A 14,326-nucleotide genomic window follows, 5' to 3' on the forward strand; every position below is an offset into this window, starting at 1 on the left:
GGTTCCTTGGCACCATCCAGGTTCTTGCCTTGACGCGTGAAAGCAGCCGCGGTGACTCGCGCTGGTCGCAGGGAAAAAGGCTCCCGCAGCCAACGCCAAGCGCACGGCCTCCTACAGCGAGTGCACCCGCACCTTCGGCTCTCTCCGGCCCTCCCCTCGACGGCAGATGCAAAAGGCTGACCTTCCCCAGGGCCCTGCCCCTCGTGTGGCCACGTCCTCCTACACAGACGGCGGCCGTGCGTGGTCACCTGGAGGAGCTGCGCTCTTTGCTCACACAGTCGTCCTGGGAGGTGGTGTCCCCGTTTCCCATCATGCTGCACGTCCGCCGCTTCTTCCTGCGGTGCGTCATCCCGTCCCCTTCAGACCCGGACTCACACTGGACGTGGGAGGAGAAAAGCAGCGATTCAACCGGATGCAACCCGTTTTGCGGTCGGCAAGCCTCAGCCCTCAACAAACTGCACGATGTCCGAGCTCTCCCAGAAGCAAAGTGGCCGCTTCTGACGGCTCAGCGACACGGCCTCGCCACCCGGTCCCCCGAACAGGGCAGCTGCCCCCGGACGCCAGGGGCCCGGCCTGCGCTCCCCGACGGGAGGCTCATTTGTTTAGACTCAAGACGTGCTGTCGGGACACCCTAGTCAGCTTGGACACAGTCCCCGCGGCGGGAGAGCGAGGGTGCACGGCCCTTCACGGTCCCGCTCCCGTCCCCTGCGGAACACTTTGGCAGACGACGCAAAGTGGTGAGACAGAGCGTCCACCTGCTGAGGCCGCAGGTCGCTCTCCCCGGAGCCACCGAGCTTACGCGGTTTGGGGGCTCACGATTTACCCCCCACAGGGCAACTGCTCAGCCCGGCTCCAAGCTCGCACGGCTCCGGTCTGCACGCCCACGCTGCTGCTGGCTGGCGGTGCGGCCCCAGGCTGCTTACTCCACGCGCTCCCCAGATGCTCCCTTTGCCCCCACCCCCATCACTGTGACGACCCCCAGGCAACGCAAGGCTAGAACCCGGGCACGATTCAACGCCCAGCAGGGACAGCGGCTGGTCTGGCTCTTGGAAGAAACAGCTCTCTCCTTCCTGTCCCGGCCAGGAGGACGGAGAGCGGCAGCGGCCCTGCACGAGGCGGCCTGGGGAGGGAGCAGGGCCTTACCTCTGAGTCGGAGTCCGAGGAGCTGGAGCTGGATGAGCTGGAGGAGTCGCTGGAGCTGTCGGAGGCGATGCCCGTGGACTCCTGAAGGTCAACGGAGTCTGCCAGGACCGCCAGCTCGGGGTGCTCTTGTTTCAAGATTCTGAGGGACAAAGAGACGTTGTTCCCAGTGCTGGGGCCGGCAAGCACACCTGAGTGCGCTCACCCTGAAAACTCAGAGCTGAGGCCGGGCCCTCTCAGGAGCGCCCGGGGGGGTGCCGGGTGCCGTGGCTTGGAGTGCGTGCCAGCCGTGGCGAGCGCACACGCATCCGCGGGCTGGGAACCGAAGCCCCCGCCGGCCGGCCGCTCGGGCTCTCCGGCCGCACGCGGCTCACTCTGACCTCGGCAAAGGGCCAGCCGCAGTGCCCGCGTGGGGGGCACAGGTGCCCCGAGTCGGGCTGCGTTTTCTTCCACCTGGGAGCAAAAGTCTCTCTTGTTTTTTGTTTTCCTCCTGCACCTGTCCTAGTGGCTTTTCTAAACCCTCCCTGTCCACGACACAGCGTTTAGTGACCGCAGTTGGTTAAGTTCCATTTGTAAGTGGAGAAACCACTAGACTTGTCAAGAAATAAGAGGCGTCAAAAGTAACAGAGAGGGTTCCCCTCGCTCGAAGCTCAAACTGAACTGGACTTTCAGAGGCAGGAGCCCTCCCCTAGGGACCTGCTCTGGCGTCCGCTCTAACGGGACAGATCACCTGCTGTATGCTAAGGCCTTCAGAATGACCGAGTCACAGCACACAGCAGCGGGGGGACGAGGGCAGCGGCCTCAGGTGCCCAGGAGCCCGGGGAGAACGAAGCCACCACCCCTGCTGGCCCTCTCAGCAGGGGGGCTGAGCACTGACCAAGGACCCCTCTCTTACCCCGAGAGCCGGTCCCTCCAGGTCAGGGTTGGGACACAGTGGCACGGGGTGGCTGGGGGTGACTTGCACTGCCGCTGCCCGTGCTGTATCTGTTCTGTGGATAAACAGAGGAGCTAAGTCTCCAGGGCAGTCACCTCGCTCACGAGAACTGAAGGTAGTAAGTTCAAAGGGAGGAATAATGTTTCTGAGGGGGGGCGGGGGGAACCAACCAAAATAAAACCCAAACAAAATGGCTTCCTTTGCTAAGTGCTAGCTTGGGGAGGGGTGGGGGCCAAAAATCGAAAACAAAACAAAACAGAAAATAAAACAGAAAAACAAACAACCCAACTGTGCCCGTGTTGTGACTGACTGGCTTTGATCGCACATGCACAGCCTCACGCTGTCACCTCGAGGCTGGCAAGCCTCCGGAGAACTAGCCCTGACCTTGGCCCCCAGCTCTCCCAGGCCTCAGCCCAGCACACGTTATGGCGGCATTGGACTCTTTCCATTCCGCCTCTGGGGCAGGAATCGGAACGGAGCAGAACGAAGAAGAAAACGTCTCTCACCTGTACCATTTCCTCGACAACTTTGGTCTTCCTCTTACCGTCTTGTGCCAAACCACGGGGAAGTTGGTGCTGCTGGCAAAATTCTGGGTGATGGCAATGGTGGTGTCCAGATTAAGGACCACATGCCACCAGCCTCCTGGAATCCAACAAAGCAAGAGTGAAACAGAGCTCGGTGCCACGCGGAATCACGAGTAACAAAAACTCCGCGAGTCGGGGGGCTCCTATTTACGGGAGGGGCTCAGGGACAGAAGACCCAGAGGGGTAACTGCTTCTCCTGATCCGGGCGTCACAACCAACCAACGTGTGTCAACTCCTCCTGGAGCCCAGCGGTGCCTTCTCAGCTCGACCGGCTGCGGCTGCTTTCCTGCTCCAGGGGCGGAGTTAGGTGGTTGGAACCGTCTGTACCCCCAACTCACCCCCACGCTTGAGATATTTACTCTCTGCCCTTTCCAGAAAAAGTGCACGGACCCCCATTGATCCAAAACTGTTATCAAAACTAAAAGCAGGGGCGGCTGGGCGGCTCGGTTGGTTGAACAGCCGACTTCAGCTCAGGTCATGATCTCGTGGTTCGGGAGTTCGAACCCCATGTCGAGCTCTGTGCTGACAGCTCAGAGCCTGGAGCCTGCTCAGGATTGTGCGTCTTCCTTTCTCTCTGCCCCCTCCCACACTCGTACTCTCGTCTCTCTCAAAAATGAATAAATGTTAAAAAAAATTGAAACAAACAATCCTGGAAAAGCAGTAACTTGGCCAGTTTCTAGGAAGAGAATACCAATCCTAAATATTACACACCTTCGCTCTCTACACTTAACCTATCAAAGCAAAGTGTGGTTTTCAGGAATGGGACTTCCTGCCTCTTGGCCCCAAGTTCCTATTCCAGACTCAACCCAGGCAGTGCTACGCTGTATTAAAAACCCAATTTGCAGGGGCGACTGGATGGCTCAGCTCAGTTGGTTAAGCGTCCGACTTCGGCTCAGGTCACGATCTCACAGTTCGTGGGTTCGAGCCCCGCGTCGGGCACTGTGCTGACAGCTCAGAGCCTGGAGCCTGCTTCAGATTCTGTGTCTCCCTCTCTCTCTGCCCCTCCCCTGCTCACACTGTCTCTCTCTCTCTCTCTCAAAAATAAACATTAAAAAAAAAACCCCAATTTGCAGAAACATGCACAAGTCACCACACGTCCACCAAGACGCTAGGTAACTACCAGGGACGGAGACGGCACCATCTTTACACTGGAGCAGCTCATGACAGGCACTGTAGCTGTAGATTACAAGAAATGTGGCCACAGCTCCCTAAGCACTTGATGACACAGCGACAGACGCCACTATCCCGGGCGGGCACCAGTCAGTTCATTCAGAGTCAGCGTGCAGAGGGATTTCCTGGACTCCTTCTGCATTTACTCCTGCTCCGAAATGACAACGGACTGAGATCAAAGAACGCGCGCCCCCTCCGCGCCGCTCTACCTGGCACGAACACCGTCTCTCCTGGTTTCTGTAGGATCTCCAGGGGTTTGAACTCGGGCGGCCAGGTGGGAAGCTGGGTCCGGGGGTGAATGATGCTAAACCAGGTGATGGCCTCATCTTGCTGGTTCCCGCCTTCCTCGCGGGTCACCTTGATGAGTTCCCGGGGCGTGCTGGTAGGAAACAGGCACCAGCGCTTGTGGCCCTGAACCAAGGCGTTCCAGGCACTGGTTCCCAGAGGGTCGATGTGAATTCCGGTGCCAGAGCGTGGTGGCCCCATCACAAACCACCTGAGGGACGGAAACATCCAAGATGTGAAGGGGAAATTAAGGATACACACGCATTCTCCGGAACGGTGAGCTCTGGGTCTTATAAAACACGTTACGGAGTCTGTGTCTCAAACAATAAGCAAACCCTGCTACACGGGACCCTGAAGGAATCATGCCGCAAGTGCTCCGTGAGAGAAAAAAGAAAAATCACTGACGCGGCTTACTACTGGGCTGTAACTATTAAAAACTTTCCTTGGGGGAGGCCTGGGTGGCTCAGCCAGTTAAGCGTCCGAGTCGGCTCAGGTCAGGATCTCGCGGTTCATGCGTTCGAGTCCCGTGTCCGGCTCTGTGCTGACAGCTCCGAGCCTGGAGCCTGCTATGGATTCTGTGTCTCCCTCTTTCTCTGCTCCTCCCTCGCTCACACTTGGTCTCAGAAATAAACATTAAAAAAAATTTTTTTTAACTTCCCTTAAGAGGTGGTACAGCTCTGCTGGCATGTTTGAGTCACCTGGGAACCTTCTGAAAACCTGATGCCTACGTGGCAACCCAGACCGAAGAAACCAGTCTGTTCTGGAAAATCGTTAGCTGACTGTGCTCAGGCAACATACTGTCGTACAGAAGAGTGTAAGGGCTTCAGCCCCGGCGGTATTTTACCTGTAAGGGGGCCTGCGTTTCTCCCCAGCATACTGGAAAAGGTCATCAGTGAAAAACTTGGGCACCTTGTAGTCTTCCAGAAGTTTCCTTCTTTTGGGGTGTTCGCCATAGCTGCTGTCAAAGATGTAAAGGGGGCTGTCATCTCGAGTCGTCTCCATGTACTCGATGTAGTATTTCATCTTCATCTTCACTGAGTAACCGTCATTATCCTCACCGCACTTGAACTTCTGGTTCCGGTATTTCCTTTTGAGGCGCTCCAGGGTCCATTTCTCCTGCGCAGACCAGCCCTCTTGGGCATTCAGCAGAACCACGGGTTTGTAAGGTCTTTCGTATCGCTCCACAAATTCTTCCACCGACAGCTGTAATGCGTCTGCCCTTTCCACGTTATCCTGGGGGATCAGAAAAGACCTACCCAGTTAAAAAAAAAACAAAACAAAACAACAAAACAAAAAGTCCAGCGGCGGAAAAGGGCATCCCCAGGACCAGTTAGCTATGACGTACCTAAGAAGCCAGATTCTTCTTCTAGCTTATCGTGCGCGGGGGTGGGGCGGGGGTGGAGGAGAAGGGACAAGGACCTGCGTGCGGACTGACACGTCGCACCCAGCGCCGCCCCACGAGGGAAAGGGGGTTTCCCATCTCCCACTCGTTGGCCTTGACAGTCAGGTCCCAGAGCGCCCCGCCGCCCCAAGGGGTCTTGTTGAGGGCGTCAAAGGCGTCAGCCTCCAGTTGCCTCGGGCGGACGGCGGCTTCGGTGCGGGAAGAAAGAGGCGGGCCCTGGAATCCGGCCCCGATGGCCCCGACCTCCGCGGGGTGCGGATGGGCCCACCAGAACCCGGCGTAGACGCGCTGGGCGCCATGGGGAGGTGCGCAGCCGCGCGGAGACGCGCGTGCCCGTGCCCCGCCCGCGACCCCGACCTCGGCCCCGGCCCGCTCACCGCCACGGCCGCCGGGTTCAGCGAGAAGCTCTCGTAGTAGTTGTGACGGGTCCAGTCCAGCGAGTCCTTGAGCTCCGGCCGCGCGCTCCGCTTGGCCTCGCGGATCCGCTTCTTGCTCTTGTGGTTCATCCTGCGGGAGTCACCGGCTGCTACCGCGACGACCTCAGCGCAGCTCGCTTCCTGCTTCCAACGCGCCTCCTCCCCGGCCCGGGCGACGGCGACGACAGCAGCGGCGGCACCGAAACGCCCTTCGCGCTGGCCCGGCACCTTTAAAGCCACCTTCCAGAAGATTCACTCCCCAACCACCTCCCGGGCCTCGGGTTGGGCACGCGGCGGCCGTCTTCCCCGCCCCCCGGCCTCTCGCGGAGAGCCATTGGCTTGGGCGCCTCCGGGGCCCGCCCTCACACGCGCCGACGCGCCGCCATGTTGGGAAGGTCAGGCCGGCAGAGGCGCCCCGCCCTGCGGTCCCGCCTCTAGCGCGCCCGCTTCCGCTGCTGGCGTCACTTCCGGAGGCGAGCGCTCAGACCCGCGGCCCGTTTCCGGCGTGCGAGCCCCAGAGGCTACCTGTCTTGCCTGTCTTCTTTCCCTGGTCTCCGGTCCCTTCTCGCCGCGCGGCCACGCGGTCCCCCGAGGGGTGCTTTCTCCACCCTGGCTGTCGCGTTACAGCGACACGGCAGGGCTCGCGCAGGGCCACGTGGCGCCGGTGAGGAGGCTCCAGCCGGCCTGGGGTAACCCGCGTGCGCAGCCTGGCGACCTGGGGCCCTCCGCTGCTCGCGGCCCGCCCGGGGACCACCGACTCCCCCACGGGCGAGCGTGGCCTCCGAGGGCAAGTGGTCCGCGCCCAGCGCTTTCGGTTCTCAGAGGAGCCGGGCCTGGGGACCGAGGGGACGGTGCTGGAGGTCAGCGTCCCGCAGGTGTGTGCAGCGGCACCCGACGGGGGACGCCTCCGGTCGTTTGCGGTGGCGCCCCAGGCTGGAGCTGTTCTCAGCCCGCCGGGGAGGTAGTGGGGTGTTAGGCGGGGGCAGGGGAGGGCTTCCCGGCTCCCCTGTCCCAGGAAGGGCCTCCGAGCGGGAAGGTTTGTGGTCGGAAGCCCTTTGGCGGTCTTGAAGTAAGAAACTTGGGGGCCCTGCCAGGGAGAGAGCCTTCGGCATCAGAGATTTCTTGCCGGAAAAGTGACATTTTGGACACCGAATACTTCCTTCGATCTTGTTGAAGGGCTTCTTGATTCAATTGTGTCTAGGACCGGGAAATCTACCCTCCCTACCCAAGTAAAGTTCCTTGGGTCGGTACCGGTGCCCTTCAGTTTACGATTGCCCCCAGACTCTCAGTAATAATACCAATTCCTAATGCGTCCGGTTTTTCGAAGCATTTTGACGTGGCAGTGCTTTGATTTTAACAGCCGTGTGGAAGGGAGGTGCTAGCAAAAACAGTTTAAAGGGGCGTCTGACTCTTGATTTGGGCTCAGGTCGTGATCTCTGCTCAGAGCCTCTTGGGGTTCTCTTCCGCTCTCTGCCCCTCCCTCACTCACACTCGCTCTTTCTCTTTTAAAATAAATAAACATTTTACAGATGAAAAATGGCTTAAAAGGAGGTAGAGTCTCAGTGAAACCCGTTTCTGAGAGGTTTTAAATACCTTCACGTTGAAATACCCACTTGATTTCTTCTCGCATTTAGGAGGTGAAGGAAGGTATTCCCCGGGAGACGCAAAACCCCTTTACACCCCAATCTGCAAACTCACTGCTGCGATCAGACACCCTTTAAAGTGTCCTGAGTAAAATCGACCAGAGCAGACATTTTATTCACCTGTACTCCTTACACTTAGAACCAGTGCCCAGCATATTTTAGGCACTAAAATTTTGGTGAGTTGAGAGTTCGGGCCTTCAGTTCCTTCCCCTTTGGTACTTTGACCACTTCAGCGCCCTCTCCAACCACTTTGCTCTAGAAAACAGAAGGGCTTGCAGTTCTGCAGTCTTTTACTAACTGCTTTGTGTGCTTACTTCGTACCTGGCACCGTACTAAGTTTGCAGTGACTCTTCCAAGTCCCCCTATGAGATAGTGTTTTGCAGTGGAGAAAACTGAAGGACAGACAAGTTGAATAACAGGCGAGGTCACAAAGGCAGTAAGTTATACACTTGAACTCAGACAGGCTCCTTCCAAAGGCATGAGCCGTTTAGTTTGCCTCCCTAAACATGCTCGCTCCCAATTCTAGGTCTTTTCCAAAGGCTGTGTATGCTGCCAGCCTTCCCAACTCCAGAACTGAGCTGCGCTCAAACCTCTTGGGGAGCGTCTCCCTAGCCTGTTTCCAGGAGCATACCAAGCTGTGCCTGTGGTGGTAATCCGCTGATACGTTGTTCTTCCTGCACTTAGAATAAAAGCTAAACTTCCTTTGGCCTAGAAGACCAGGTGCAGGTCTGGTCCCTGCCTCCCCTCTGACCTGTGAACTACCGCAACCCTGCCTCCAGCCCCCATGCCCTTGCCGTGGGTGCTCTGTGTGCTCCTGGATCTTTGCCTGAATCATTCTCTCTCCCTATCAGGGACAGCCACCTTGGGGTCAGTCTCCCCACTCTTCCCTGCCCCTACCTCTCACACCACCCGGTTTGTTGTGTTTGTGCATTATCACCAACCCAAACTACGTTTGCTTCCTTGTGGCTGGTCTCTTCCCAGTAGGGTCTGCGTGTGCGTGTGTGCGTGTGTGTGTTCCATGAGCCTTATGTCCACAGCCCACGAAACCACTCAGTCCCTGAGTAAATGCTTGTTGAATGAACGAGTGTATGAAGAGGGGCTGTCCTGTGGTATTGCAGTTTTATCTGCCCTACAGGATGTGAAATGACAGCAGGGAAGTGTCATTTTTGTGATAGATGCCAATGTCAGGCACCCTGTAATTGCTGTAAAAATAAATTCCAACTTCCAGCAGAGGAGTTATTTTTGGCATACAAAACATTCTTTTCAGGTCCTGCATCCCCAGTATGGAATGTACGTTTGGCCCTGTGCGGTGGTCCTGGCTCAGTACCTGTGGTGTCACAGAAGCTCTCTGCCGGGCAAGGCTGTCTTAGAGGTACAAGGGCCCCTGACGTCCCCAAACCCCCTACGTTCAGATTTAAGTCCATGTGCCGGTTACTGGCGTTTGTTAACGATTTAAAAATTGGATGATTTGGCCAGCTTGTAAGTTATGTGAGCTAAGAATGCTTTTTACATTTTTAAACGTTTTTTTTTAAATGTTTTATTTATTTTTGATACAGAGAGAGATAGAGCATGAGAGGGGAGGGGCAGAGAGAGGAGGAGACACAGAACAGGAAGCAGGCTCCAGGCTCTGAGCTAGCGGTCAGCACAGAGCCTGACGCGGGGCTCGAACCCACGAACGTGAGATCTGACCTGAGCCGAAGTCGGAGGCTTAACCGACTGAGCCACCCAGGCGCCCCAAGAATGCTTTTTACATTTTAAGTTGCTTAAAAAGAGAACATACCCCAGAGACCCCCAGGAGACCCACCAAGACTGAAATATTTATCCTCTGGACCTTTACAGTTTGTTGGCCCTTATTCTAAGTAAAGCCCGTTGACTGATTTTAGATCTAGATCTTTGGTCTGGAAAGCAATCCCTAAGGCCAGCTTTCCAGGGTGTCCCAGGCAGGTCATTCAGGGTCTCCTGGGACATGTGCAGTTTCTCAAAAAACAGCCCTTTCCATTTCTGGAAATCTGGAATGTCCTATACTCTCTTCTCACTCCACTCGACTTGAGATTGCTGACCGCTTAGAGAAATAAACCTGTCAAGTTTACAGAGATGGTACAATGCTTAAACCCAAAGGCTCAGGACAAATCCGAAACTTCTTAGTAACGCCTCTGGACTTTTGCACGGCCATGTAAACGCATGGTGTGAAGGCACCTGGCGTACCGTACCTGGCCCGACAGTGGCAACTTGTAGTCATTCAGATAGAACCTCCCCATCTGTCCTTAAGAACTGGAAAATGATGCGGCGCCTGGGGGGCTCAGTCGGTTCAGCCTCCGACTTCAGCTCAGGTCAGATCGCACCTTCATGGGTTCGAGCCCCACATCAGGCTCTGTGCGACAGCCAGCTCAGAGCCCGGAGCCTGCTTCCGGTTCTGTGTCTCCTCCTTTCTCTGCCCCTCCCCCCCTCATGCTCTGTCTCTCTTTCTGTATAAAAAATAAATAAAAAATTAAAAAAACAAATGAAAAAAACTGGAAAATGGGACACTTGTGTTTCAACCAAAGACAATAAAGGCATTCCCTGGTTCTTCCTTAGCATGCTTAAGACCTGTCACTTCGAAGGCCCAACTGGAAAATCCTCTCTAGTATGAACACATCTGTTGCAGACCCGTCAGGCTTTAAGAGGGGTTAAAATTGGTAGGGACCGCCACCGTGGCTGTGTATGCGTGGAAGTCCCCCATGAGGCTTGTAGAGACCCAGCGCCCCATGTAATTAGGAGCTCCTTTAAGGACTGTTAAGAGAACCAAACACTAGCGTCCAAACTTCCTTGGGTATATTAAGCAAGACTGGCAGAGATCCATCCCGGGGGAGCTGGAAGCAATGTGGCCAGTCGCGGAATCCCGGGCCCCACATGGGACTCAACCTCGCAACCCCACTGAGAGACCTCCCCAGGTCGTTTCTACATACCCAGAAGCCTGAGCTTCGTCTCCTAAAGCCGTGTTTCATCAGGGCGCACTCTGTATACATGAGCTCAAGACTCCGCTCAACTCCCTGAGCCTGTACTTCGGGAAATGAAAGTCCCAACTTCCCTGTGATACGAAGGACAATTTGTGAGATGCTGGCTTTCAAACTCCTCAGATTGGAGCTGGAGTGAGCCTTCCAGGAGTTACGGCTGCAAAGTGTGGCGCTGAAGTAACACTGTCTGACAGTTCAGAGCTGCCCCACTGCCTGGAAATCTGCCGGCAGAGCTGTGAAATGAACCACCTGCCGCAGGTGCGCATCGTAGGACTGACCTGGGGCCACGTGTGTCAGGACCTGCTGGCTCTGCCACCACAAGACATCATTCTTGCATCTGACGTGTTCTTTGAACCAGAAGGTAAACATTTTTTGGCTCTTCAATAGTAAATTTGGCGGAAGGGGATGTTAAGTTCTATTAAGAAGGAAGTCCTTTCTTCCCAGACTTTGAAGACATCTTAACTACAGTATACTTTTTGATGCAAAAGAACCCCAAGGTCCAACTGTGGTCTACTTACCAGGTGAGAAGGTAAGCCTGCACCCATTCTGGTTTAGTCTCAACTTTATTAAGGGTTAAATAGGATTTCGGCAGGGGTCATGATCTCCTAGCTCAGGAGATCAAGCCCCACATTCGGGTCCTGCTTGGATTCTCTCCCTCTGCCCCTCCCCTGCTCATTTCTGTCTTAAACATTAAGGAAAAAAACCTTAAAAAAGAAGATTATTACCTAAAGCAAAACAGGAAAAGTAGGATTTCAAAAAAAACAAATTTATTTTTTTCAGTGCTGACTGGTCACTTGAAGCTTTGCTCTACAAGTGGGGTATGAAATGTGTCCACATTCCTCTGGAGTCTTTTGATGCAGACAAGGAAGATATAGCAGAATCTGCTCTCCCAGGAAGACATACTGTTGAAATGCTGGTCATCTCCTTTGCAAAAAAGGACAGTCTCTGAATTACACCTACACAGGCTGTTCTGGGGCAGTGCCAATACTGATTTGCAACCTGGCATGCCAATTAGGACTCGGACCATTTTAGCTTCTTGGGAGGGACTACAAGCATTGGACTTGAAGACAGATCTGTTGGCCTTAACGGACTGTGGTGGGTCACCTGGACGCTCATGGGTTACAAAGCCATGAAAACAAAAATAAAGACACCTGTAAGAAAAACGACTTGGATTGTTCTTTAAAAATCAGTAAAAAGGACATAAATTAGACCATGACACAAGGGGGTACCCACAACCTCAAGCACGTGCTGAGAGCACTGATTTTAGGGGAAGCGGGTGCTGAAATGGCATTTTCACTGTTTAACTTAGGGAAAAAAGGTCAAGCACTCAACATTACACTTTCATACTATAACAGTAACCGGTTCACAAGATAATTAATTACACAGGTCTTTCAAACAAAGAGGGAAAAAAAGACCAAGACATATTCTGAGAAAATCTAACACCAAGAAAACATTTTAATTAAACTACAGAAACAATGGTTATAGTACAGAATATTCATGAGCAAAAAGATACACCATGTCATAAGTACTTACAAAGTTACAAACCATTTGCTTCCTTAACATTTTCCATATTTTAAGTTCATACATGGAAGATGATTGGATTTACCATTTGAAGGGGAAGGGGAGGGGAAAAAAAAAAGGTGTATTTATCATCAGCTAGATGTGCTCACTGTATGCTCCGTTATCTATATGCAAGGCCCGGGTGACTGGAAGTGCAGTGGTCAGGCATTTTAATAAACCGGACAGCCATTTGTTTCTGCACGACAAGGCATCTTTACACCGGAGCAATCGGGAGAAAACAGGAAACAGCCAAGCACTCTGCACTGCAACACGCCACCTTAACAGCTAACCAGCATTACTGAACTGCTACACAACTGCGCCTAGTGCACAAAAATACACAAGAGAAGAGATTAGAATTGTGTTTGGTAACAATCCTTCCAAAAAATCAAGTCTTTTCACCTGAAAAGTCTTTACACAAATTTGGGTTCAGATTTACCACTTAGATCTGAAGGTAAATAACATATACAAACAAATTTACACCAACTTTTGTAGCTTTTTAATTTTAAGGAATGAAGGCAATGTTGAGTCAATCTCTTGACAGCTTTAGGCTGTGCGTAAATGGCTGCACACGTTTCCTTAAAAGTCAGGAGGCCCCAAATTAGGTTACCAATCTGTTTAATTTCAAACAAAAAAAGTCAGCACTATATAAACAAAAGGAAAATTTACCTCAAATATCCAAGCCAATAATGAAATCTGAAGTCGTTCACCTCACTAAATTACAAGAAATTTGAATAACAGCAACAAAATGGCACATAAAATGAAGTTTGCCACCTGAGGCAAAGCTTAAAACAAGTAAAAAGTTAGACAAAATGTTACAAAATAACCTTTTCAATAGCCAGTTGCCTGTGCCAAGGACTCTTCGATGGACTGAGCATGTGGTCCTTTTCTCCCAAATCTTCCTTTCAATTATGTTGCTTGTCGACACATCTAGGTTTGGAAAGAAAAAAGTTCAGTTTACCTTCCATCGCTGGGAAGCGACGAGAACGTGCACATGGTTTCAGTTTCAGGCACGTACTTACTAAGGCTCTGGTGAAACAAGTAGGTTACGGAAAGGTTCCACCCAGCCATTATCTGGTGTTTTAAAGGCCCAATTAGGAAATTTTCACAAAGGCTAACCATCCGCGTTTACAAATTTGTGTTTAAGGCCATCTTGGCCAAACATCCAAGGTGAAAAATAAGGGAGGGATGGGGGTAAAAGAAAAAGAAAAAGAAAAAAAGAAAAAAGGGGGGAAAAATAAAAGGACTGTATATCCAAACCAAAACTCGAAATCAGGAAATCAGTCTACTTTACGATAAATGTTTAGTTTCCGAACGAAACATCTGGCAACCGAGAATAAAGGCTTTAAATGTCTCGAGCTACGCAGGGCCCTTTCCTTTTAAAAAACAGGACCAAACAATTGGAGAGTTAAAGACACACTATCCTTTCCCCACCCAGCGCAGTACCTGTGAACTTTTTTTGGGGGTTCCAAAAGCTCATTGCTCCGTTTTTGCAATTCGTTTGCCACATCCGATAGAACACGAAGTCCCAGTCAGCACAACAATAGTTGAACTGATCGCTTTCTCTAAGAGGATAGTGCATCTTTAACATTTAAAGACAAACCTGCTCCAATACACGCCCACAGAAACTGGTCCCTGGAGGATCAGCCAAATCAGTTAAAATCTGCAATACTGGCCAATATTCTTTTATCAAACAGGAGACCGCAGCTTTAAAGGGGAAAATGCAGACGTTGGATAAAAACAGCAAGAAATAGTCATTTGCATTCACAGGTCTCAAAACAGTTTCAGAAACAGCCACTCACTCTCTACGCTCCACGCACAGCCTCTCGGCAGACCCCGCGCGCCCCTCTCTACCTCCGCGAACCCCAGCGCCGCGGTCGGGTCGTGGGGCTCGGCTCCCCACGGCACGTTACCTTTTGCTCAAGAGGACACGGCGCCCTCCTCCTCGGGAGACTTGGGGGGGCTCTTGGAGCGCGACCTGGACTTGGACTCCCGCTTGGACGCGGGCGGAGGACTCCTGGACCGGGACCTGGACCGGGAGCGCGACCGCGACCTGGACACCGACGAGGACTTGGACTTGGACCTTCGCGCCGACCTGGACTTGGAGGTGGAGCGCGAGCGCGAGCGCGTGCGGGAGCGGGACTTGGAGCGGCTGTAGCGGGAGCGGCTGCGGGAGCGCGAGCGGCTGCGGCTGCGGGAGCG

At 53.4% G+C, this 14,326-nt stretch overlaps 2 protein-coding genes and 1 long non-coding RNA gene across 8 annotated transcripts in view; 1 reads left to right on the forward strand and 2 right to left on the reverse strand.

Moving 5' to 3' along the window:
• JMJD6 (jumonji domain containing 6, arginine demethylase and lysine hydroxylase) overlaps positions 1-6,313 on the reverse strand; it is an 8,968-nt gene extending 2,655 nt beyond the window's left edge. The window contains exons 1-6 of one of the 3 annotated variants that reach the window (XM_029926788.1): positions 5,893-6,307; positions 4,958-5,346; positions 4,038-4,324; positions 2,581-2,716; positions 1,144-1,282; positions 249-376 (exon numbers count right to left, since the gene is read on the reverse strand). In XM_029926788.1, coding sequence (XP_029782648.1) covers positions 249-376; positions 1,144-1,282; positions 2,581-2,716; positions 4,038-4,324; positions 4,958-5,346; positions 5,893-6,021 — 1,208 coding nt within the window. In that variant the 5' untranslated portion in view covers positions 6,022-6,307. Of the gene's footprint in view, positions 1-248; positions 377-1,143; positions 1,283-2,035; positions 2,130-2,580; positions 2,717-4,037; positions 4,325-4,957; positions 5,347-5,892 lie in introns of those variants that run through there. The other 2 variants (XM_029926789.1, XM_029926790.1) reach the window with 2 other exon arrangements.
• A 306-nt stretch (positions 6,314-6,619) lies between these two features.
• On the forward strand, positions 6,620-11,730 carry METTL23 (methyltransferase like 23). Of its 4 annotated transcripts, XM_029926793.1 has the most exons (5): positions 6,620-6,806; positions 8,842-8,946; positions 10,691-10,928; positions 11,012-11,096; positions 11,348-11,730. In XM_029926793.1, exons 2-5 carry the CDS (start codon positions 8,863-8,865, stop codon positions 11,514-11,516), a joined length of 576 nt encoding a protein of 191 aa, XP_029782653.1. In that variant the 5' UTR covers positions 6,620-6,806; positions 8,842-8,862; the 3' UTR covers positions 11,517-11,730. The 4 variants fall into 4 exon arrangements, with proteins under 4 accessions (XP_029782653.1, XP_029782654.1, XP_029782652.1 ...); XM_029926794.1 differs by lacking the exon at positions 6,620-6,806 and having other exon boundaries at positions 8,858-8,929; XM_029926792.1 differs by lacking the exon at positions 6,620-6,806 and having other exon boundaries at positions 8,869-8,946; positions 10,562-10,928.
• Positions 11,318-14,317, reverse strand: LOC115281462. Its single transcript, XR_003904324.1, has 2 exons — positions 14,038-14,317; positions 11,318-13,831 (listed from the first exon to the last, which is right to left on the reverse strand). It is a non-coding gene; the product is annotated as an uncharacterized LOC115281462 (long non-coding RNA).
• Positions 14,318-14,326: the final 9 nt, after the last annotated feature.

This window comes from Suricata suricatta, chromosome 17 (assembly GCF_006229205.1).
Source record: "Suricata suricatta isolate VVHF042 chromosome 17, meerkat_22Aug2017_6uvM2_HiC, whole genome shotgun sequence".
Lineage (NCBI taxonomy): Eukaryota > Metazoa > Chordata > Mammalia > Carnivora > Herpestidae > Suricata > Suricata suricatta.